This window comes from Notamacropus eugenii, chromosome 4, assembly GCF_028372415.1.
Source record: "Notamacropus eugenii isolate mMacEug1 chromosome 4, mMacEug1.pri_v2, whole genome shotgun sequence".
Lineage (NCBI taxonomy): Eukaryota > Metazoa > Chordata > Mammalia > Diprotodontia > Macropodidae > Notamacropus > Notamacropus eugenii.
The window spans coordinates 50,715,991-50,741,400 of NC_092875.1; the positions used below are offsets into that span (position 1 = coordinate 50,715,991).

General features: G+C 43.2%; 1 protein-coding gene across 6 annotated transcripts in view; it reads left to right on the forward strand.

The window, feature by feature from the left end:
* The window catches only part of POLE (DNA polymerase epsilon, catalytic subunit), a 58,325-nt gene that overhangs the window by 18,703 nt on the left and 14,212 nt on the right, over positions 1-25,410 (forward strand). For 5 of the 6 annotated variants that reach the window (XR_011965442.1, XM_072600816.1, XM_072600817.1 and 2 more), the window contains 18 exons: positions 1,322-1,470; positions 3,094-3,186; positions 7,534-7,678; positions 12,045-12,202; positions 12,776-12,971; positions 14,516-14,730; positions 14,992-15,094; positions 15,618-15,698; positions 15,789-15,911; positions 16,665-16,877; positions 17,200-17,409; positions 17,863-18,006; positions 19,054-19,194; positions 21,684-21,837; positions 21,921-22,027; positions 23,205-23,381; positions 23,499-23,722; positions 25,126-25,346. Coding sequence is in view for 5 of the 6 variants with exons in the window: in XM_072600816.1 (XP_072456917.1) it covers positions 1,322-1,470; positions 3,094-3,186; positions 7,534-7,678; positions 12,045-12,202; positions 12,776-12,971; positions 14,516-14,730; positions 14,992-15,094; positions 15,618-15,698; positions 15,789-15,911; positions 16,665-16,877; positions 17,200-17,409; positions 17,863-18,006; positions 19,054-19,194; positions 21,684-21,837; positions 21,921-22,027; positions 23,205-23,381; positions 23,499-23,722; positions 25,126-25,346 (2,854 nt within the window). In the remaining variant the exon portion in view is untranslated. The remainder of the gene's footprint in view (positions 1-1,321; positions 1,471-3,093; positions 3,187-7,533; positions 7,679-12,044; positions 12,203-12,775; positions 12,972-14,515; positions 14,731-14,991; positions 15,095-15,617; positions 15,699-15,788; positions 15,912-16,664; positions 16,878-17,199; positions 17,410-17,862; positions 18,007-19,053; positions 19,195-21,683; positions 21,838-21,920; positions 22,028-23,204; positions 23,382-23,498; positions 23,723-25,125; positions 25,347-25,410) is intronic. The other variant, XM_072600818.1, reaches the window with a different exon arrangement.

Consider the following 25,410-nt stretch of genomic DNA (forward strand, 5'->3'; position numbering starts at 1 on the left):
TTGCTGATTTGCCTCACTGATTGGGCTCCTTCAGTCTTAATGGGCCCACTCTGAACCTCTTCTCTATGGCCACATACAGATGGACAGTGACCTTCAGGTCCTTGGGCTTTGAGAAATGCAGAGCCAATCAGGTATGATATGAATCTGTCTCAGTGAGGGCTTCTTTCAGTGGAGGCTTTTGTGACTGAAGATTTCCGATCTCTTGTCTTTAGAGTGAGAGAATTTCATTCACTAATCCTCTATTTGCCTCACATTCCTCATCTGTCATGGGTTGTTATGAGCATCAAATAGGACATTTTTAAAGCTCTTAACACAGTGCCTGGCACATTGCGAATGCTGATTAAATGTTAGCTATCATCATCGTCATCATCTCATTATTGTAATTATCTATCAGGATAATGCTGATGTAGGGGTCTGAAGGTTGAGTGCTTCTACTTTTTATTTGTTTAACATTGAGCAAGGAGGTTCTAGGATAGTTCCCAGGAGCATCTAATTTAATGAGGTTTCTCCAGGAGTATTCACTAAGCAGATTTTCTAAAGCTGAGCCCTCTGGACAGTAAAACTTTGTTCATTGTAAGCATTTTTTATAGAAATCTATCCAAAATGTGTAGTTTTCTTCCTCCATTAAAGGCAAGGAAGTAGACAGTTTATTTCTGAAAGACTAAAGGGTTTGAAGGGTTCAGCATCAGTTAACTGGAAAGTTCCTGGAAGGGGCAGGCCTCTCTCTCCTTGGAGCACCATCGTGGTGGCAGAGCTGAAGGCAGACACCAAAGTCCATTACTGTCAAGAAACATGGGAATATGGGACAGGACTTATTTTTTCTTGATGATTTAGGGGTGTCTTTATGAACATGCAGAGTTTATTTTATGAATGTGCGCAATTTTTTTCTCCCCCATTTGTTTCTGGTATGCTTTTAGTCAAATTGTTACTAGGAAACCAGATGAACAAAGTGTAATGATATCTATGTTTTTGAAAAAAGTCTTCAAGAAGTCTCTCAGTGGGATAACGCTTTGCCTGGAACCCAGAACAGGGCAGTGACTTTCAGGCTGAAGCTTTGTGACAGTTATGCCACGTGCTTATAGACTTTTCCCATTAATTACCAGGTTTGGGGCTTAACCAAAATCTGGTCTCTGGACAAATGCAGTATTATTGCTACGATAAACTATCTGTTCATATTACTTAATTTCACAAGACATAGAAATGAGAATGAAACATTTTCTTTTTATTTTCCATTTTTCATTGATTATCTTGTGACTCATTAATCCATTGAGTTCAAAGGAAAGGGCCTTTTAGGGGTGACTTTTCTCTGTGCTTGACTCAGGTATGGAAGAAGAAGCTGTCTGCTGCCATGGAGATGGGAGATGCTGCTGAAGTCAAGCGATGTAAGAACATGGAGATCTTGTATGATTCCTTACAGCTGGCTCACAAGTGTATCCTCAACTCTTTCTATGGTTATGTGATGCGCAAAGGGTATGTAGGAACAGCAGATGGTGCTTCCCTGGGCCCCATCTCTTCCCTTTCCCCTGATTTATGGCAGATAACCTCATGACACCAATAATGCTGAGGGAGCTCAGAGAAAAGAAGGATGATGGCTGACTTGGGGAGATGGGGGAAGGCTTCCTGCAGAAGGTGGAACTGGACCAGAACCTAGATCCCAATAGGCAGAAATGGGAAGAAGGAGTACATTCAGAATGAGCCTGTTGTGTCAAGGAAAAGCTCAGGACCTCTTTGGGAGATGGCAAGTAGTCTAGTTTGACTGGAGCCTGGGAATGTAGTAAAGTGTAGGAAAGGGCAGATTAAAGTGAGGAGGTGGAGAGCCTTGGGAGCCAGCAAAGATTTCTGAACAAGGGATCACATAGGACAGTAAGAATGATCACCTTCACAGGGCACTTGAAGGCTTCTCTGGTGCCTCCCAGCAGCCTGGTGAGAGGCAGTAATCACAGGGTTGTAGATTTAGAACTCGCAAAGACCTGAGAGAGCAGGTGGTCCAGCTCCCTCATTTAGCAGATAAGGAAAGTAGCCCTGGAGAGGTGGGAACCTGCCCAAATGGAGTAGTAAGTGTCAGAGCTGGAATCAGAGCTTGAGTGTAATGACTGCAGATCTAGCAAGACCACACCACCATATTGCCTTCCATGACGAGAGCTGTGCTTTAGTAAGAATGATTTAGTAGGAGTGGCTGGGATAGCATATTATTAGGGACAATTGTTGGAGAAAGGGAGAATGTAATGCTTGTAATAATGAAGTATGAGGTCATAAATGACACTCAAGACCCACTACCCTCAACTAGAGTGATTGCAAAGATAGTTAAATAGATAGAGGATAGTGATTATGTGGCAAGTGTTGTGCTATGTACTAGGGATACCAATACAAGAAACAGCCTTAGGAAGCTTCCATTGATGGGAGAAAGCAGTACCTAAGGGGGACCCCAGGAGTGGGGAGGGTCCTCATGGAGGAGCAGTGCAGTAACAGAAGAGGAGGAGAAGGATTCTGGAGAAAGTCCAGGCATGAGTGAGATGAAGCATGGTTGAGGTCATTCCTAAAATGGTAGTCCTGGGCAGGGAGTCACCAGTAAGAAAGAAGGGCTCTGCTGGTGTAATAAATGGGGCACATGCCAAAAATACTGTGTGGGCTGAGTCCACAGGACTTGGCAAATGATCAGATGCTATGGAGAGAAATGACTGAAGCTTTAGCTTGGATGACTGGCAGGATGTGGTATCATCAACACAGGTGGGAAGGTCGGAAGAATGAACCAGGGGAGTGGGATGAGAGGAAAGCAAGAAGAAAAGGCGTCTCTTTTCTAAAGAGCATGTCTCTGTGTAGGGACTTACTTTGCCTCAGAGTTTTTACCACTTGATTCCTCCTGCCATCAGAGGTAATAATGAATCTAATGAGACAGGAAGAACGGGCATTATTCTCTAGGATGACAAGTCTTGCCTTTTCTGCCTACTGCTGGGAGATTAGTTGTTTGGGTTTTTTCTCCCAGATTCTTTTTTCCTCATTTGCCTTCTCTTGGGGTCATCCCTCCAGCTGACATAGTCCTCCTGTCTAGTGACCTCACTAACTGATATACCTGCTCGGTTGTCACCTTTGCAGGGCTCGATGGTATTCCATGGAGATGGCAGGGATCGTCTGCTTCACAGGAGCCAATATCATCACACAGGCCCGGGAGCTGATTGAGCAGATTGGGTAAGTGTGGAACATAGATTCCATGGATCAACCACTGGGAAACATGAGAAACATTTTAGGAAGAACTGGGAAGGTAACCAGAAAGTCTTAGTGTGACAAACAAAATGGGGAGCTAATAGATGTTTTGACATTGTAAGGCTCGTTATAAAGAATCATAGAATTGGCCTGAGATTCATACAAGTCTCAGAGTGGAAGGGGCTGTGAAAGGTCAAGAATGGTCTCCTCCCAAAATTGATGCAAAATCCCTCACACAAGGTAATCAACAGGTAGTGTTCAGTTCCAGTACTTTCAATGAGTGCTATATAAGGAAGCCCTTTACATTAAGCCTAAGCCCCTGGAACTTATGTCTACTGGTCTTAGTTTGAGCCTGTGGAAGCACACAGAACAAGCCTTATTGCTCTTGTGCATGATGGCCCTTCCAGCTTTTGAAGATAACTTGCACATTCTTTCCCTGACCCCAGATTTTTTCTCTCGACTAACATCCCCAGTTGTTAGCATAATTTTCAGGCCCCCTTCTGGCCTTCCTTCTGGATTCATCCTGCATTAGGACATAATGTTTCAGTTGTGGCCTAACCAGAGCAGAGTACAGTGGGACTATTACCACCTTGGATCTTGAGACCAGATTAATGCCAACTGAGATTGAGTTGGCTTTTGGGACATTGAGACCCCAACATTGTTTCTTGGAGCTTCCTTTAACCCAGATCTGGGGTTCTTAACACAGTCACTTAGTCATTTCTTAGATAAGATGATCACTTGTCTTAGTATTTGTTGATGAACATATCTCTCCATTCTTATGTTTATGCAACAGACCACCATGGGTAATTAGGTGATAATACAGTGAGCTGGAGGAGATCTCTGGTGGAGTGCCCCAAGAGTCTACGATTAACCCTGTGCTGTTTAACATTTAACTGATAAGTGATTTGGATAAAGGCACAGACACCCCATTTGTGGATGACACAGAGCTGAGAGGAAGAGCAGTAGATGGCAATGTTAAGGTCCAAAAGGACCTTGACAGGTTAGATACAGGGGTGGGGAATCTGTGGCCTCTAGGTCCTCAAGTGTGGCCCTTTGACTGAATCCAAACTTCACAGAACAAAATCTCCTTAATAAAAGGATTTGTCCTTTGGACTCAAAGGGCCACACTTTAAGGACCTAGAGGGTCACAGGTTCCCCACCCCTACTCAGAACATTAATCTTAATATGATAAAAGTGAAATTCAATGCGATAAATGTCAAGTCTTATACCCCCCATCCCTCACTTCAGGACACGATGGGGAGGTATAATTTATCAGCAGTTTTGAATAAAGACCTGGAGGTTTTTGGAGACTAAGTTTTTGGCAGTGTGATATGGCTGCCCAAAACCCATGGGGTGGATTTAAGTAAGAGGGATATAGTTTCCAGAAGCAAGGCGTCGAAAGTCTCTCCTCTGCCCTCACCAGTCTTCATCTGGAGCATTGTATTCAGTCTGGGGTGTCACAGTTTAAGAAGGACTTTGATGAGCAGGAGAATGTCCAGAGAAGAGCAGCCAGGATTGTCAAGGGCCTGGAGTCCATGTCATGTGAGGATCAGTTGGAAAGAACTGGGCATATTCAGCCTAGAGAAGAAAGACTTGATGGGGGATGTGATAACTGTGTTCTGATATTTGGGGGGGGCCTGTAATGTTGAGGAAGACTTAAACATGTTCTGTTTGACCCTAGAGGGCAGTACCAGGAACAGTGGATTTAAGTTGCAAAGGAGACAATTTAGACTAGATGTGAGGAAAATTAAAACTGTCCAGAAATGAAATCAACTGGAAGGTCCTTAGTTTCCCTTCTAGGAAGTCTTCAAGCGGAGTTGGATGAATCAGTCATTCCATCAAGTATTAAGTGCCTGCCATGTTCCAAGCACTGTGCACTAGGGATACAAGTACAAAAAATGAAACAATCTCTAGTAGGCAGAAGGCAAGGGAACAAGCATTTGTACAGTGCCTACTATGTGCCAGGCACTTTATATTATCTCATTTGATCCTCACAACAGCCCTAGGACATTGGTACTCTTATTACCTCTATTTTACAGATGAAGAAACTGAGGCACCATTTTCCTAACTAGTAGGCTGGATTTGAACTCAGGTCTTCCTGACTCAAGGCCTGGTTCTCTATGTACTGTACCACTGGTCGCCTCGACAAAGAATGAGCTTACATTTGTATTTATTAACTTTATATTTATGCTGTATACGTATGTAAGTATGCACAGCATATGCATAAATTAATAAATACAAATACATTCAAAGTAGTTAAAGAGAAGGTTGTTTGCACTAGCAATTGGGAGGCTCAGGAAAGGCTTCCTGCAGAAGATGGTACCCGCATCTTAAAGAAAGAGCGGGGAGGAGGGAGTGTATTTCAGGCCTCGGGGACAGTCAGTGCAAAGGAGACATGGAATGTCCCAAGTAAGGAACAGAGAGAAGGTCAGCCTGGCTGTTTTGCAGAGTGAGAGAGGGGGGAATAATGTCCAGGGAGGCTGGGAAGATAGATTGGAGCAGAGTACGTGGGGCTTTCTAAGCTAAACGGAGGAGTTTACATTTGATCCTAGAGGCAATAGGAGTTGTTGAGTGGGGGGGCATGGGGTTAGATCTGCATTTACGGAAAATTTCTTTGGTAGTCTTGTAGAGGATGAAGTTGGGGGTGATGAGAGAACCAAAGTAGGGAGATGAATGGGAATATTCTGGGTGAGAGCTGTTGTACAAGATTTGGCAACTGACTAACTCTATGGGTGATGAAGAGGAAAGAGGCCAGGATAATTCCAAGGCTGCAGGCAGTAGGCACCAAAAAGATGGTGTTATCTTTGACAGAAAGAAGAAAATGGAGAAGACGGAAGAGTTTATGGGGAAGGAGAATGAGTTCTGTTTTAGATATGTTGATTTTAAGATGTCTCTGAGAGCTCTAGGGTGAAAAGCCTGACCGGCATTTGCTGAATCCAGAATGGGAGCTCAGGGGAGTGACTGGGGCTGGAGATTTAGATCTGGGAGTCATCATCTGTATAGAGATGATGGCTGAACTCATAGGAGTAAATGAGGTTACTAAAATAGAAGGTCTAGAGCAGGCCTGCACAACCTGTGACCTATCAAAGGATTTCCAGCGGCCCTGTGAAAAATAGAGATGAAAATGTCCTTTATATTTTTCAAGGGCTACAGATTGGGCAGGCCTGGTCCAGAGGATGAAAAGAGAGCCTTAGAGTAGAACCTTGGGGAACACTTACGGTTAGGGGCTATGATGTCAGTGATGCTCCAGCAAAGGAATTCTGAGAAGGAGCGATCAGACAGTTAAGGGGCAAACCAGGAGAGAGTAGTGTCATGAAAAGAGGGAAGGAGGAAATGGAATGGACATTTAGTAGGTGTCTAATATGTACTGGACACTCTTCTAAGCATTTTACAAGTATTACCTCACAATGACCCTGTGAAGTAGGTGCTATTATTGTCCCATTTTACAGTTGAAAAAACTGAGGCAGACAGAGAAGAGGGTGTCTAGCAGTGTCAAATTCAACAGATAGATTGAGAAGGATGAGAACTGAGAAAAGACCTACAAATTTTGTGATCTTAATTGCAATTAAAATTTATTGACAATTAAGGTAACTTCAAAGGAAATAATTTCATTTTTGTGATGAAGTTGAAAGCCAGATTGCAAATGTTTGAGGAAAGAGTGGGGAGGAGATATAGGTAGCAAGTAAAGACACATTTTTCAAGTTTGGGAAAGGGAGGGGAACTATAGGGTTTGAGGAGACAGTAGGGACTAGATACATTACAAATTCATGCTGTCTTACTTCAACTGAGTCCTCAGTGAAGCAAGTCAGTCTGTTTATACCTCCCTAAGGAATTCCCCGTCTTCCTACATAGTATCTATTCCAAACCTCTTTCCTCTTTAAGACTCCCCTGCTTTTTCCCCTTTGTCCCCCTTCCCCACCTGAGGAACCCTGCCTCTTCACCAAACAAATTAAGACCATTCAGTGTGAGCTCCCTGTTGACACATTCTCTTCATCTCACAATCTTTTGACACTCTGTCAGGTATTTATAGTGGGTGGAGGCTGGACTATACAGTCACTAAGGTCTCTGCCAACTCATTGATTCTATGATACACAAGATAGAATGACATACTGGTACTCATACAAGATGCCTGAGGATATAAAAACCAGGGATTACATGATAGGAAACAGAAGACAGACATCCACCATCCAGTCTTGGATTTGACCAGGCACAGATGCTGAGAGGCCTGCACCTGGCCTCAGTACATGACAGCCCTCCTTAGGACGGCCTCCAAACTTTCAGGTATGCCCTACAGCATTGTACATGTGGCTTTGTATCTCTCTGCCTTTACAGGAGACCTCTAGAACTTGACACAGATGGAATCTGGTGTGTCTTACCGAACAGCTTCCCAGAAAATTTTGTCATCAAGTCAGCCAATGCAAAGAAGCCCAAGGTGACCATCTCTTACCCTGGAGCTATGTTAAACATCATGGTGAAGGTAAATCAGGGTGGAATGGGATTGTTTTTCCTAATAGTCAAGAGGATAACCTGGGTCACCTGCCACATTCCTCATTTCCATTCACCTGTGTGGAATATATACATACAATATATGTATCAGATATACATAAGTATATGTGTGTATGTGTCACATGTGAAAATACATGTAAAGATAGTCATTCAAACATATTATGTTCTCCTTTTTTACCTTCTGATACTACAGTGGTCTTTTTTTCAAGCCCAGCCTATGCACTGACTACTCTTTTGCACAAGATTATCACTGGCACATGTGAAATAGGGAAGAGAAGTGGGAAAAGGAAGCAGTGACAAAGAGCAGAAGGTTGTGCTTGGCTGGTGTTTTGTTGTTAGGTGGAGAGAGGAAACAAATGAGATGATCCTGGACCAGTAGTAATGGATCTGATTATTAAAAACAGCAAGGTTGACATGGATAACTGGAGAAGTGCTCCTTCCTAGGAGTAAGGGGATTAAAGGTGGAACCTCAGCTAGAATAAGATCATGGTGCTCTGCTAAGAGTGAAAGATGTGGTGAGTTGGAGAAGAAATAAATTTATTGGAAAGTAGACTCACTTGAATAAACCATTAGCTAAGCATATGCTGAAGTGTAGAGGGACCTCATGAGTTTGTGGATGTGAGTGATTCCTTTACCCCTGAAGATCACCATCCAGCCATTCCTTCTTATGCATAACCAACATTTAAATAGTGCTTCCAGGTGGGCAAGGTGCTCCTATGAAGTAGACATTACAGCTGTCCTCTCCATTTTACTGATGAGAAGGTAGTATCAGGGAGGTTGAGTTGTCCTATCAGTAAGTTTCAGGTGATGCATGGCATGTGCTAGGTGTCTCCTGACTCCAGGTTTTTTGTTTTTTTTTTTTACCTCTGTTTTGTAAGGTTTAATTGATGCCTTTGGTTTTATGTCACACTCATTTCCAAATATACGTTCTACCCAGTAGACACTTGTAACAAAGATTTTTAAAACCATTCAGCAAGACCACCACCATTTTAGCCAGTCTCCCATCTCCCTTTTTTCACTGAGGAGGTAGATTATTATAATTAGTGGACTGTTGGAGTTGAAAGACAGACTGCAAAAGATTGAGGAGTGGAGAATGAGGTAAAAGCAATTTTTGGTAAGATATTTTTTTTTCTAATTTGTTATTTATTTGTTTTGAACATTAATTTAAAATTTTTTTTCAAGTTCCTCCCTCCCACCTCTGACCCACCCAAGAAAGCAAGAAATGTGATATCAGTTATACATGCAAAATCATTTAAAACATATTCCCATATTAGCCATGTTACCAAAAAAAAAAGCAAGGAAAATAAAGTGAAAAGGTTAGGCTTCAATCTGCATTCATACTCCATTGGTTCCTTTTCTATAAGTGAATAGCATTTTCATCCTCAGTCTTTCAGAATAGTTTTAGATCATTATACTGATCAGAATACCTGGCTCATTTCACAGTTTGGTCATTGTACAATATTGTTGTTACTATGTAGTTGTCTCTGATTTTGCCCATTACACTTTGCATCAGTTCGTATAAGTCTTACCAGGTTTTTCTGAAGCCATCTTGCTTTGTCATTTCTTTTTTTCTTTTTATTAATTAGTCAGTTTATTATTAGTTTTCAGCATTTGCTTTTATAAGATTTTGAGTTCTAAATCCCCCTCCCCTCCACTCTCCCTTCCCCAAGATGGCATGAAACTGATATAGACTATACATCTACATTCATATTAAACATATTTCCACATTAGCCATGTCGTGAAAGAAAATCAGAACAAAAGAGAAAAACCATGAGAAAGAAAAAAAAAAGAAAATAGTATGCTTCGATCTGCATTCAGACTCCATAGTTCTTTCTCTGGATAACATTTTCCATCATGAGTCTTTTGGAATTGTCTTCCATTGCTGAGAAGAGCTAAGTCTATCCAAGTTGATCATTGCAGAGTGTTGCTGTTACTTTGTACAGTATTCTCCTGGTTCTGCTCACTTGACTCAGTATCAGCTCATGCAAGTCTTTCCGGGTTTTATAGCCCTTTGGGCATATTTCCAAATTACTTTCTAGAATGGTTGTATCATTTCTCAACTCCATGAGCAGTCCATTAGTGTCCCAATTTCTCTACATCCCCTCCAACACTGGTCATTTTTCTTTTCTGTCAAATTAGCTAATCTGTGTGTGAAACAATAGGTGTGAGGTGGTACTTCAGGAGTTGTTTTAACTTCTACTTCTCTGATCAGTAGTGATTCAAAGCATTTTTTCATATAACTATAGGTAGCTTTGCTTCTGAAAACTGCCTGTTCATATCCTTTGACCATTATCTTCTTTGGGAAATGACTTGTATTCTTATAAATATGACTTAATTCTGTATGTATTTGAGAAATGATGCTTTTTTGTAAGATTTTGACTGTGAAAAGGATCAGTGATAAACAGTGTGAAGGCATGGCATAGTTACATCAAGTTTTCCTGAAGATCAGGAGACTTGTAAGGCAGTGGGAAAGGAGGTAAGGTAAGACTGAGGATGAAATTGATTGATCCAAGGGTACTACTCCTGGAGGAGAAAGGAAAGTTCAATATCAAGGGCACCCGGAGAGGGACTGATCTTGGCAAGAAAAGGCACTTCTTTCTCCAGGACCAGAATGATGAAAGAGAACAGAGGATGCTGTTGTGGGCCTTGGAGGTGTGCAGTGGGGGAGAAGAATCTCAAAGACAGATGTCTTGGTTTTTTAAATCAAGGTCCATAGAAGACTTAAGAGAGAAGATTTGTAATAGTCCCTGGAGGGAGCAGGACCAGGAATCAGGCAGGAAATAGTGGAGCAGTGGTGAGAGCCAAGTTAAGATTAAATAACTTAAATCCATAGTGGACTAAGTCACCATGGTCGTGACTTCTTCCAGTGGCTCTCAGTAGCACAGTTATAATGATGGGGTGCTTGGGCTCCAGCCCTTACATCATGTCTCTGAAAACCTCCCAATTTGTTACAGGGCAGAAGTCTATTGAGAAACTGGGAGGCTTCCAGAGACATGATCTTAGGGCCACCCCATCAATAAGAGTGGGAGAAGATAGATTATAGAAGTAGCACAGAGTAGGGGTAACTTGAAAAGGGAGGCTAGAGGCCAAGGGTATAGTAGGACCTTGGATAGTTGGATTGTGATCTGGACACCAGACTCCTTGAGAAAGGAAGGAGAGTGACCTGGCGTTTGCTAAATTACTGTGCAAAGTATCTGAACATGGTGATATGGCTAGATGATGTGAACCTCTGTTAAAGTGTTGTATGTATACTTAATACCATTAGGAAGCTTTGTGTAACCAGTGTGCATTCCCCCTGGAGTATCATTTTTCTAGTTAAAATGATTAAAAGTTTATAAATGTCACATCTTTGTTCTAGTGATGTATCCCTGAGAATTTGTTTACTGCCTGATTCTTTCCTCAGAAACACAAGCACTTATTTCCTGTGGGATTATATGATACTCTTTACACCAGAGTTTCTTAGAAATCCTGTTGAGAAACAGGGACTCCCTGTATATTTAGAATTGGAATATGTTTTCATTTCAGTTTTGAATTTAACAAATTCTGTTTTATTTCAAACAAAATGATGAAGTTATAGTGTAGAGACCTAACGTTGTAGGTATTAGAAAGGTGTCTAGTTCCTGATTAAAGCTTGTGACAAAATCACCCTGAGAACTGTAATAACATCTCTTGGACTGATGCAGAAAACCAACTCTTCTTTCTCCATTACTGTTTTTCTGATTTTGATCATGTTGTTTCCCCAGTTGGGAAATAAATTTCTCCTGGTAAACCTAGACCCCTTATCTTGGAACTCTCCAAGTTACTGCCTCCACAGTTGCTCTCTCCTTTCCTTAGTTAGCCTGCATTCTCAAGAGACAGGGGATTGTATCCAACAGTCCATATACCCTCTTGCCTGTACACAGTCTTCAACATTAACATACAAACATGGACCTCATCCCCTTTATTCTATAGCTTCTGAGAAATAAAAAGCTTGTCTTTCTCACAGAAAGATTGAGCAGCCTTAGTGTTGACATGGAAGCTGACACAGAGCATACTTGAAGATTATGGAAGTGAAAACCCTATCTTGAGTTCAGGAGTGTTATTTACTGGCTTCCATAGTCTTCTAACACAAGCATAGAGTTTAGAGTGCAACCATTATTTATTTGCTCTGATTGTTGCTTGAACCTAAACCAGATCAATGAAGGGAAGGGCATAGAGATATGATGTCCTTGTCTGATTTTGTTCCACATTATTGCCTGTGAGGGATTTTGCTATTCCCTTTCCACTTGGGCAGTACCTGGAGCTCTGGGAGCCCAGCTCTGTAGAGTGGAAGAGAACTTTTGTCTCTTGGTCTGCAGGAAGGCTTCACAAATGATCAGTATCAAGAGCTTACTGAACCCACCTCCCTCACTTACATCACCCGCTCAGAAAACAGCATCTTTTTTGAAGTGGACGGTCCATACCTCGCTATGATTCTTCCAGCATCCAAGGAGGAGGGGAAGAAACTGAAGAAAAGGTAGGAGTCAGTCTCCCTAGTTAGAGAATATTGCCTGTGGAATTGGTTGTGGCATGGTAGACTGGCTGAAGGTTGAGAATCTGGCTCTTGCATCAACCAACAGGACAACGAGTAGGAAGATGGCCAGATGAACATGAAGAATAATTTCTTTGAGGGATTTTTGCTACTCATTTTGAGTACCCTTTCTATTGCTAACTCAGTTGGCAAATGGGCTTTAAGAGCTGCTGTTTCCAAAATATCCGTTTTCCTGTAGCCAACCCAGGAAAGATCCTCTTTGAGCTTAATGTCTCCAGACAGTGGCCAACATTAGGCCCTTCTAGCTTCACAGGACCTGCTAGAGCTTCTAGCCTTTGAGAACTCAGGGTCTTCTTCATGCCACAATGAGATGTTGAGAGCAGGACTCTCGGTGGTTATGGTACTATCTGTGTTTCTGTGACACCAGTCCTTTGGGAACAGAAAAGCTCTTGGTTCAAGAACAGCAGACAGGACATGAAGGAGCATGGCAGCCTTCCTGCAAACAAAAGAGAAGGTCAAAGGCCACATCCACTAACTGATTTCCTTACTTTGTTGTAGATACGCTGTGTTCAATGAAGATGGCTCCCTGGCTGAGCTAAAGGGCTTTGAGGTCAAAAGGCGTGGAGAACTACAGCTGATTAAGATCTTCCAGTCATCAGTGTTTGAAGCATTCCTTAAGGGCAGTACCTTGGAAGAAGTGTATGGGTCTGTTGCCAAAGTAGCAGATTATTGGCTAGATGTGCTCTATAGCAGGGTAAGTATTGCCCCCAGGGGTGCATTATTTTTACATGTGGTAGTAATAGCGAACACTTGTCTAGCACATTGTACATATGTAGTGAATATACTTTGTCTCCATTATCTCAGTGTGGGTTAGGATGGCTGTCTTCCCATGTTTGAAGGGCGTGATATGGAAGAGAGATTACAATCTCATAGAGGCAGAACTAGGAACATTGTTACAGAGAAGAAAGTTCGAGTTGTAAAAACAGTCTTCCTAATGCTTAGCTGTCCAGAAGTGGAACAGGCTGCCCCTCACTGCACATCTTCACTCAAAGGCTGCATGACCACTACGGAAAGACTGTAGAGGGGCCGCCTGCGCCCACAGGAGTCGGATTTATTGGTATCTTTCTAGCATTTTCTGGCATTTTTCTTTTTTAAAGTTTTCCTAATATCTTTTGAAGTGCAGCTCAGACTTCATCTCCCCCATGAGGCCTTTCCTGCTCCATCAAACTATCAACCCACCAAACTTCTCTTGTGTTGATTTTGTGTGTATATTTTGTTCTTATTTTTGTATACGTTTACGTGTATACATGCTGTTTCCCCCTAGAATTGTAAGCACTTTGAGGGCAGAACTGTTTTGTTCATAATTTTGTAATCCCGGTGCCCAGCCTGGTACCGAGTGGGCATTGAATGCTTGTGGCTTGATCTTCTTTGATCCTTACAGTGAGATGAATGGACTTGCCTAAGGTGGCAGAGCTAGCAGCATCACGGTTAGGTCCCAAACCCAGATCCTCAGAGTCTGATTTTAGCAGTAACTCCCTAACACTGTGCTGCTTAGCCTTGATGTGGGGGTCTCTGAAGTAGACAGGCACAAGGAACCAAAAAGAGCCAGATGCCCTCTGCCTCTGGAGGCAGATAAACCCTCAGGCTTAGCAGATTCTGGCAAAAGGGAGTTTTCCTCACTAATGCTTTTCTGGAATCTCCCTCAGCTAATTTAGAGAATCATGGAATAGCAAGAATTGTAAGGGAACTTGAAGATCATTTATTCTAATTACTATCCCTCCCTTTTATAACAAATGCAGAAAGTTGGCTTAGATGGGGCAAGCTAGGTGGATGAAGTGGATAGAATACCAGGCCTGGAGTTAGGAAGACCTGAGTTCAGATTCAGCCTCAGATAATTATGTGACCCTGGGCAAGTCACTTGCCCCTGTTTGCTTCAGTTTCCTCATCTATAAAATGAGCTGAAGAGGGAAATGGTGAATCCCTCCAGTATCTCTGCCAAGAAAACCCCAAATGGGGCCATGGAGAGTCAGACACGATTCACATGACTGAACAAGAACAGTAAAAGATTAAATGACCGGTGAAAAGTCTAAAGGCAAATGGCAGGTCCAGGATAGGACCCCCGTTCTTCCAACTTCCAGTCCATTATATTCTCCATGATATTCTGCTGTAAATATATTCAGGCTATAGAAATTGTGAAATGGAGGATTTCATGTGAGGGATGATCTAAGGGGAAATATTGTTAGACTTCAGTGCTTTTTAGCATATCCCTAGAATTGGTTGGTGGATTCTCCTCCCCAGGCGGCCAACATGCCCGACTCAGAACTATTTGAGCTGATCTCAGAAAACCGCTCCATGTCTCGGAAACTAGAAGACTATGGAGAGCAAAAATCCACGTCCATCAGTACAGCTAAGAGGCTGGCTGAGTTCTTGGGGGATCAGATGGTAAAGGATGCTGGGCTGAGCTGTCGCTTCATCATTTCCCGCAAACCTGAAGGGTCTCCAGTCACAGAGAGGTAATTATTACAAGAACTCCAGACGGTGATGGCGCAGTGAGAAAACCTGAGCCAGAAGTTTAAGAAAGATGTGCACATTACAGTCAAGCACAATTAAACATTAACTGAGTCTCTCTGGGGTATGAGTGATTGAATTACAAGCATTTTACAAGCCAAGCAATGGGATTTGTCAGGGACGATAAATAGGAGGAGCACATTCTGGCCGGAATAATTGGGTAGAGAAGGTTCGGAAAATAACATAGACATTGCTGTGTCACCTAGGGCCATCCCACTTGCGATTTTCCAAGCAGAACCCACAGTAAGAAAACACTTCCTCCGGAAATGGCTCAAGAGCTCTTCCCTACAAGACTTTGACATTCGGACAGTAAGTGACAAGACATTTCTATGGGATTTCTATGGGAAGTCTGATAGATGAGAATATCCAGGATTCCTCAGGTGTTCTCCTTGGATGATACCTGATAGAGATTTAGAACTGGAAGGGACCTCATGGGCCATCTAGTCCAGCTGTCTCATTTTACAAATAAGGAAACTGAGGCCAGAGAGGTTAAGCACTATGCCTGTAGTCATATAGGTAGAATAAAGAAGATGTGAGATTTGAATCATCAGGTGCTCAGAAACCAAACCCAGCACTCCTTCCCCTGGACCATGCTACCTCGTTGGCCTTTCCTTTTGTGAAGCCGAGTGAGTTTCTACAGTCACAGAACTCTGTAATCACTTTAGTAGCTAAAAGTGATAGGTGGTTGGTACATTGGGAGAGCTTGATGCCAATGTAGAAAAGACAAGTACAGGGGACATCAGTTTTAATTTGTACCTGTTCTCCAACATGCCCTGTTTCCTGTGGTCCCTGGTCCCCTGATTGTGTTTTTCTGAAACACATTCATACATAGATCCTGGACTGGGATTACTACATTGAAAGACTTGGGAGTGCCATCCAGAAGATCATCACCATCCCTGCAGCCCTGCAGCAGGTAAGACTGAGAGCTCCAGTGAGGAGGGCCCAGGCTGGCCCAAGACCTAGACAGATACCTTTCTCTGATTGGGATGCTTACTTTCTTTAGGTAAAGAATCCAGTGCCCCGAGTCCGACACCCTGACTGGCTACACAAAAAGCTGATGGAGAAGCATGATATATATAAGCAGAAGAAGATCAGTGAGCTATTTATCCATGAAGGCAAGAGACAGGTAAGAAGGCCCTTGCTGAGAACAGATAAGGGATGCATTGTCAAGGGATCGTCTGTCTCTAGGATGTGAGACACAAGTTCATGGCAATGTGGGTATACAGCATTGTTACTTAAACCTACCTGCTATGACTTATCTCAACGATGACGCTTTTATGGTTGTCTTAATGTTACCCTCCCAGCCTGGCCAACTCATTCTTCACCCTGGCCGCAGGGAACACGTTCTCCTCTCCTGCTTGACTAAAAAGCATCACCTCTTGCTTTTAAGTTAAAACTGTTCTCTCTGCAGCCACTTAACCATGATCTGATATTTCAGCCCTTTCTGGATTCCTCCCAGCATCTGCTTTGCAAATGTCATTTCTTTGGATCCTTTTTCTTTCTCTGAAAAAATTTCCTTCAGTAAATGCTTCCTACTCTAAAGTATTTTTTGTTTAATCTCACTTTAGACATTAGACTAGACATTTCTGACTTCTCTTTTGGTGGGAAATAAAATAGTATCTGTTCTGCTTCCTTATTTTCTAAACAGCTTCCTTTTTCTTCAGCATCTCTTCTTTCCATACCACCTGATCACCAGCTCAGACATATCATGTAGTCTGTCATCATCATCTTGAAAACACACCCTGATAATCCCTAAAACAAGGGAGTGGTACTTACATAAGAAATTATCAGACATCGGATGCTTGGTTGTATAAGGTACCACTACCAATAACTCACATCCTCTACCATAGTTCTAGACTGTTTGGCTTCTTGCTTCTAGGTCACTGTCAGTCAACATCCAGAGGGTAGCCAGGGACATGGGATTCTGGACATGGAGGACCTTGGCCTTACCAAACCATTGCAATCGGCAGTCCCAATTGCCACCAAAAGGAAGCGAGTCCCTGTAGAGAGCCAAGAAGATTCCCAGAATTTGGAGTTGACCCAATCCTGGCGAGAAATTTTGGGACAACCGCCATCTCTTGGTACAACCAAGGTAAAGCAGTAGAGATGCTCTGCGGCCCTTTATCGAGAAGGACAGTAAACATCCCTGATTGTTGGAGGCTGAAACTCCTCCTTTGACTCAGACCTCCCCAAAGGGACCTGCTGCATCCTCTGACCCCTGATCTGAAAGCTTCATAGGCACCTTAGAAGAACGACTAGGGTGGTTGTGGAGAATTGTCTGACTCTAAGAGCATATCTAAAGGGCGATGCTCCTCCAAGATGTTCAGAGGTTAAGGGTGTTGTCCCTGTTTCTGTAGCTTTTGTTGGATTTTTCCTTTCCTGTTTACCCTGACCCTTTCACGCTTTCTTCCCAGGAAGAGTGGCTCGTGTGGCTCACATTCCATAAGAAGAAGTGGGAGCTGCAGGCCCGTCAGCGCCAAGAGCGCAGGAAGAGACGGCGTGTGGAGACTAGAGGGGCTGTGCTGGGCTCAGGGGTCATCCGAGATGGCCCAGCCAAAGGACTAGGGCACTTCCTGCGAAAAACAGCCCGCAGCATCCTGGACCTGCCTTGGCAGATTGTGCAGGTGTGGAGAAGTTACCCTGATATAGGGAAAAAAGCAAACCATACTTTTGTGGTATCAGGGATCTACTCTTTTTTCATAGCTATTTAGAATTAAGCTTCAGAGAAATGGGGCTGTGGGATAGATAAGGAGACTCAGAAGCTAATTGTTGCCCACAGTCTACATCTGGGTGGAGAGAGGAAGAGAAAGGCAAGAATGAGACTTCAGGTTTAGCTGAATTCATGCAACACTTTGATCTCCCCAGAGAATGACAATAATGTGTAACAATGTCTAGGGCCATTCTTAGGTGCAGGCTAGGGGAAAGAGGTGATGTGAACTGACATTCATAGCAGACTGGAGGGAAGTCCTCTGGGTGGTGTTCTGGAGCTTTTCTTTGTCAGTGGCATTGTCTTCAGGATTTGGGCAAAGTGAACCACGTCACAGGTAAGGACTGTTTGTATGTTTTGTTCTTTGCAGATCAGTGAGACCAACCATCCTGGCCTTTTCAGACTTTGGGCTGTCATTGGCAATGATCTGCACTGTATCAAACTGACTATCCCACGTGTGTTTTATGTGAACCAGCGTGTGCCTAAGGAGGAAGATGGACCTTCTTTCCGTAAGGTGCTAAAGGCAGCTCCGCACAGCATAGGGGTCAGGTGCCATTCGAGGGGAGAGTGAGATTAGTAGACTGATCCATTTTAGTAATCTGCTTGGTCTTACTTTCCTGATTCTTCACTCTGATCCTGCAAGAAGACCTGTCCTATTCCAGTCCTGAACTGGCCCCTGTCCTCTGCTACCCTGTTAGGGTGAAAACTGTGACTTAGCAAATTGTTGCAAGGATAGAAGGACAGTCTGAAACACAGGCCCCTAAACACTCTTGAGTGCAGTCCAAAACAATTTAAAATTTAATTGAGAAATATTTAAATAAAAACAGTAAAATGTAGATAAGGTTACATTTTAAAATTAAGTCACCATGTGGGCCACAGAGATCTTTATCTGCGGTTTACTGGCCCCTGTTTCTGAGTTTGACAATACTGCTCTGGTGGGTGGAGCATAGGATGGAGTGTGAACCTCAGCTCCTAACGGCATGAACAAGGGTAAGTCCCTTACTTTCTCTAAGCTTCAGTTTCTCCATGTGCAAAATGGAGAGAATACTTCTATTTATAATATATGTAATATAACACTTCTCTTTATAAGGTTGTTATGACAAAAGTAATTTATAAACCTTAAAGTGCTTTAGAATCATTCGTTATTTGAATTATACTTCTTGAGCATTGAGGGCAGCATCTGATCTTGAGTTCCCAACTGGTGGGTTCATTTACTTCATCAGACACATGGGATAGTTCACTCGGGATGAGGACAGTCAAGATAGATAGAGTGGTCAGACTTGAAGGGGCAAAACTCTGATAAGCAAAAGTGGGGCAAGAAAGACCTTTCAGGAGGGAAGCTAGCATGAACACGGCATACAGAGGGAAGGAAAGGGCATGAGGAGATCCTCCTGGCTGTCAGAATGATGGGAGAGGAGGTTAAAAAGAAGAGATGAGCCTTGGGGAATAGGTAAAGAAGAAGCAGGAGGAGATCAAGCATATGGAATTCAAGTGTGCTTGTGACAATCAGGAGGCAGGCAGTTTGGGGACTGTTCTGGAAAAACCACAATTCTTTTATCAGGTGAATAGAGTCCTCCCTCGTTCCAACATGGTCTATAATCTGTATGAGTATTCGGTGCCAGAGGACATGTACCAGGAACATATTAATGAGATCAATGCTGACTTATCTGCACCAGACATTGAGGGCGTGTATGAGACCCAGGTAACTGTCCCTCTGGGCACTTCTAACTTTGGAATGCCTCGAGATCTGGGGTGGGAACTGTATTTACCAATCTAGATCATTCATTCTGCAAATGCCATCTATATACAGGATCCTGCATTAGGTGTTGTGGGACTCCTTACTCTCAAGTAGCTTAACATCATGTAGGTGTAGAGATTCAGCAAACAAAGTCTGACTAGATACAAGGTAGTATAAGTAATTCATTTAAAAAACATAATAGAATTTATACATGAGTGAGTGCTGTTCATTTCAAAGTAGCCCCTTTGGGAGTATCTATGCTTACTCCAATAATAGTCTTTTTAAACATTCTTGGAGTTTGAATTTCAGAACTAACTTCAAAGGTGATAGTGCTTTTTTTTTTTAAACATCCTCAGTGGTTTTCTTTGGATTTGAATTTTGGCAACAGCCAAAATGGTTTAGCAGAAAAATCCAGGAGTGCTAAACTGAGTCCTACCTTTGCCCACATGCTTCACAATGATGCACAAATCACTTTTACCTCTGAAGCTTGGTTTCTTCAGCTTTAAAATGGAGGTTAATATAAATGCACTACCTATTTCATAAGCTTGTGGGGAAGAAACACTTTGTGAAGTAAACTGTGTATAAGTTGAGCCATTATTCAGAACCAAATCTCATGGATGGAAAGAGGATCAATGGAAATTCCCATTCTTGGTCCAAAAAACTTATATACCTATAAAGGAATGAGACTGTTTTTCTTGTGGCTTGAAATTCTACCGAGGGCCATTATAAAGAGGAGAGCCACTTGTGTTTTCTGCAGTGGCAACACCAATGGAATTAGCTCTAAGCATCCCAAAGACTTTTCCCCCTACCCCACTAGTCTCTTTCTTTGTCTTCCATTGCTGATTGCTATACATACTTTAGTCTAGCCAGGCTTCTTTACTCACTGTTCTTGTGTTGCCTTGATTCTGCACAAACCATCCTCTTTATCTGCACTGCTCTCCCCACTCCTTTCTACCTCAGTATACCCTTCAAGGGTCAGCTCAGATCCCACCACTTCCATGAAGCCTTCCCTGATCACTGAGGCTCAAGTAAGTGCTCCTCCTGCCTCTATCAATTACCTGGCACTTTTAGGGCTTAGAATTACTCATTTTTCTCACAGGTACATGAAAGGTAACTAAAAAGTAATGGACCTTTTTAATTTAAAAAAAAAAAAGTCTTACATGTCAGAGTAGATGTCCCCAAACGATTACTGTCTCGAGCTCTGTCAAGCCAAGGGTTTTGAACATGAAGTCAGTCATGACTTCATTTAAAAGTGTTTGAGCTTAAGAATGATGTGATGTACACAGTGTTTTAGGAAGTTTAACGTGGCTTCTGGATTTAGCACAGATTGGGGCAGGAAAAGAACCAGCAGAGATTCCATTTGGGAGGCCATTACAGTGATCTAAACATGAATGTCTGCAGGCCTACCCAGAGGGAGGGCACAGTGATGGGGAGGAGAGGACCGTATATGAGAGAGAGAACAGGCAAGAACTAAGACAGAAGAGACTAAGACACAAGTTTGTTTTCTATAGTGAGGAAAATGGCTTGCAAGCAAGGAGGGAAATTAGACATATGTGCTGGGCTCCCCTCAATGGGAGAACCAATCTCCTTTAGTGTGGGCAGATCCCAGCACTTACACTGATGACTGCACAGGAATCTGTAGCCCTGACAGGGAGGGAAAACAGCGGCAATGAGACAAGTTTGATTCATAGCAGGGCTTCATGACCAGAATTTGTCCTAGCTCAGAAAACACCTGTGCTGGTCAAAGCAGTACAATAGTTGTGTGAAACAGGTGGCTGAGATTCAGAGGGTGAGCGTGTAAGATTGTTGTTATGCCAGGCTCAGGGTACAGTTTGCTTCCTGGGCCTTAGCTCCAGAAAACAGTATCTCCTATTTTGACAGTATCTAGGTAGCCCAGTGCTGGAATCAGAAAGACCTGAGTTCAAATTTAGTCTCAGATACTCACTAGCTTTGTGCCCCTACGCAAGTCGCTTGACCCTGTTTGCCTCTGTTTCTTCATCTGTCAAATGGGCCAGAGAAGGAAATGGCAAACCACTCCTGTGTGAAATGATTGAACAGCAAATCTGAGGTAATAATGGATCATTGGTAGGAGTGAAGGTTAGGGTCTGGAACCCCTTTGGGCAAGAATTCCAAAATGTCAACATTCAAAGGGGCCTCAGAGGAGATATGGCCCAACCTGTAGCTGACCTATGCAGCTCCCTGCCTTGAGTGGTCATCACTGGAAGACTTGGAATGAAGGGCAGCCCCCTGAGGCAGGCCTTTCTGCTTTAGGGAAGCTCCAGTTGTTAGGGATTATTTCTTATATTGAACCCAAATAAGAGAATGAGGTTGTTTTTAGATGTACTGCTTTTGTGGCTCTTCTCATCTTACTCCAAGACCTGGTCACATGAATGAGCTGTCTCCATAGCCCTTTCTTACCACCATGCCCTGTGCATCTCTTTACTCCTTTCCAGGTACCATTATTGTTGCGGGCTCTCATCCAGTTAGGTTGTGTGTGTATGGTCAGCAGGCAACTGGTACAGCACCTCACAGGCCGAGAGGCTGAGACCTTTCCTCTAGAGTACTTGGAAATGCGTTCCCTGGCACAGTTCAGCTACCTTGAACCAGGTATGACCTCCATTGCCTCCCTTACCCAGCCCTGCTGTGGTCCACTTGTGGAACTCTGGGCTTAAAGATCTCTTGTTCCGCAGGAAGCATCCGGCACATCTTTCTTTATCACCACTCTCAGGGCAGCAAGGCCCTTTTTGGGCTCTTCTTCCCCTCCCAGCGCAAAGCCTCTGTGTTTGTCTTAGATACGGTAAGTGATTGGCACTCTGAATCTCCCAAGAGACACCAGAATAAATTGTTAGGCTGGACCAGGTTTGGCTCCAGAGTGGTGGCAAAGAAAAATGCCCCCCTGGGAGGGGATTGTTTTGGTTTTTTTTTTAACTAAGTTTCCGTTGATGTCTTTTGATTTTTACGTCGTCATAGTTTTCCCCAGTATCCCTCCTTCCCACAAAGAATCATCCCATAAAAGTAAATATTAAGTTTTTTACAACAAAAAAAAAAGAAAGGAAAATTGGCACAACTGATTATCACAGACTAAAAACGTGAAATGTTCAACACCCATGGGTCTCCAACTTCTGAAAAGTAGTAGATTGGGAATGTCCACATATCTCTCCTTTTAGTATGTTTGATCATTATAACTTGGTAATGTTCACTTTTAATTTTTTTACGTCTGGTTCTTATTCCATTTACATCGTTTGTCTCTGCTTATAGTTTCTTGACTTCACCCATTTCACCTTGCATCAGTTCATGTAGATCTTTCCATGCTTCTCTGTACTCATCACGTCATTTATTATAACACCGTAACATTCCATTATGTTCATGGACCACAGTTTGGTTAGCCAGTCCCCAATGGATGGGCAATCTACTTTGTTTCCAATTCTTTGCTCTCACAAAAGGTGATGCTATAAATATTTTGGGGTATATTGGGATTGTCTTCTCATCAATGGCTTCCCTGGAGTATAAGCCCAGTAATGGAATCTTTTAGGCAAACTATATAGACATTTTTGTTGCTTTATTTGCATAATTTCAAATTGCTTTCCAACATGATTTACCAGTTTATAATTCACAGTGAATTGTGCCTATCTTCCCAACACTGATTTTTTTTTTTTGGTCATCTTTGCCAATTTTACAGTGTATAAGGGAGAGGGGAGGCTTTTAGAGTGTTCCTGAATATGCCTTAGTTCTTAGTTTTGCATTGCCACCATTCTTGGGCCACATTGCTTCCCAGGTCTGAAGGATGGCCCTTGGAGGATTTCTCAAGGTAGCCTGACTCTATTTAAAAATCAGGTCTCTGTCTGAATTAGCTGAATAAGGCCTTACTATTCTCCTGCCCCATTCCCCTAATGTGTCAATTGCTTCTGTATCTTTAGCCTTTATATACCTCTGACAGACTAATGTAACTCAAGGATGGGGTGTGATTGGGACAGGTGCGCAGTAACCAGATGCCAAACCTGAATTCCATGTATTCATCGGAGCACCAACTCCTGTTGGAGAAGGTGGGACCTGAACTCCTACCACCAGACAAACATATTTTTGAAGTGCGAGCTGAAACTGACCTGAAAACTATCTATAGAGCCATCCAGCGACTGTTGCTTGGCTACAAGGTAAGAGCTTGTCGGGAATACTGCCACCTTTTGGACTGTCCCCTCAGCCTCTGGCCTGCCAAACGGTACTTGCGCATGTGTGACCTATCTTTTGTCTCCCCTATACCCTTCTCACAGGAGGAACGCCGGGGCCCTACACTCATTGCTGTCCAGTCCAACTGGGAGCTGAAGAGGCTGGCCACTGGGATGCCTGTCTTTGAGGAGTTCCCATTGGTGCCAGTCTGTGTGACTGATGACATTAGCTATGGTGCCTTGGACTGGCAGCGTCATGCAGCCCGGCGCATGATCCGGCACTATCTCAACCTGGACACCTGCCTGTCTCAGGCTTTTGAGATGAGTAGGTAAGTGGGGGAAAGCTATCTTGCCTCAGAGAGGAGATAGTGCCTGATGATACTTATGGTACAGAGAGGATGAGAATGAGATGAGGAGGTTACTAAGACAGTGTCACTCTCCCTTCCCCCTGAGTCGGCACATGCTATTGTCCCTTGAACATCTTCTCCTTTACAAAACTACTCTCTTTTTCCAATGATTGCTTCCTCCTCCTGGACACCCTTTGACCTCTGGGGACATGAAGGGGCAGGGGTATGCGCATCAGTGCCTGCTACATTCCAGACACTTCACAAATATAGTTTCATCCATGGCTTGCCCTTGTGTCTTTTCTTTCTTCTCTGATCATTTCTCAGTCTCCTTTGCTAGTTGATCATTCACATTCTAGATGTATCTGCAGGGTTCGCCCTTTGCAGTCCTCTCTTCTTTGCTCTTACTCAGTGATCTTATCAGCTCCCATGGCTTTAATTATCGTCTCTATCCGGATGATTCCTGGATCTCTATATCCAGCCCTGGTCTCTGTCCTAAGCTCTAGGTGTCCAGTATCTCCAAATGACTTTTGGAACAGAGTGTCCCATAGACATTTCTGTCTCATGTCCAAAGCATATCCAAAATTGAATACGTTATTTTTTCCCCTCTAAATTCAAGCTGCCTTCCAAATTTCCATACGTCAGACAAGTGACCTGCCAGTCACCCAAGTTCATAATCCCAGCATCAGCCTTGACTCCTGCTCCCTCTCTCCACGTAACCAAACACTGGCCAGATTTTGTGTTGCTATCTCCACAATTTCTCTCTCATCTGTCCCCTTCTCTACTCACAGGCACCATCTGGTTCAAACTCTACATTATTGTAAAAGCCCCTATTTGATCTCCCAGTGTCATCTCTTCCCTCTCCAGACCACATTTCATGTTGCTGCCAAACATATCACCCCATTTCTCAGTAAACTCCTACAGCCGCCTCTTCAGGACTAAAGAAAAGTTCTGCTGCTCAACTTTGAGAGTCCCATACAACATAGCCCCAACCTACCTTTCCAGCCTTCTTGTACATAAGTTATACTCTGCCCAGGGCTATGATTCAGCCAGACTAGTCACCTTGCTGTTCTCATGCTACATTCCATCTCCCATCCATGCCTCTTTCACCTCTGCCACTTCTGATCCCTCAGTTCCTTCCAAACTGTGCTTGAGCAACTGGGGCTGTCTATAGGAACCTTTTCGTGATCTTTCCAACTGCTTGTCTACACCTGCCCCAATTTACCTTGCATTTGTTTTGTATATACTCCCCCTGAAAGAATAAAAGCTTCTTGAGGCAAGGACTGTTTCATTTCCGACTTTGTTTCACCATTGCCTGGCACATAGTAGGCACTTCATAAATCCGTGATGATTGTTGAATGTGAGCTTTTTTATATCTCTCTGCACAGATATTTTCACATTCCTGTTGGGAACCTCCCAGAAGACATCTCCACCTTTGGTTCAGATCTCTTCTTCTCTCGCCACCTCCGGCACCATAATCACTTGCTCTGGTTCTCTCCTACATCCCGCCCTGACTTAGGTGGGAAAGAAGCAGATGACAATCGCCTTGTCATGGAATTTGATGACCAGACTTCAGTGGAAATAAATAATCCTGGATGTTACTCCACAGGTGAGTGTGTGTTGCACCCATTTGAGAGAAGCAGAGCCACTTAGTGATGGGCTTGGTCCCAGGA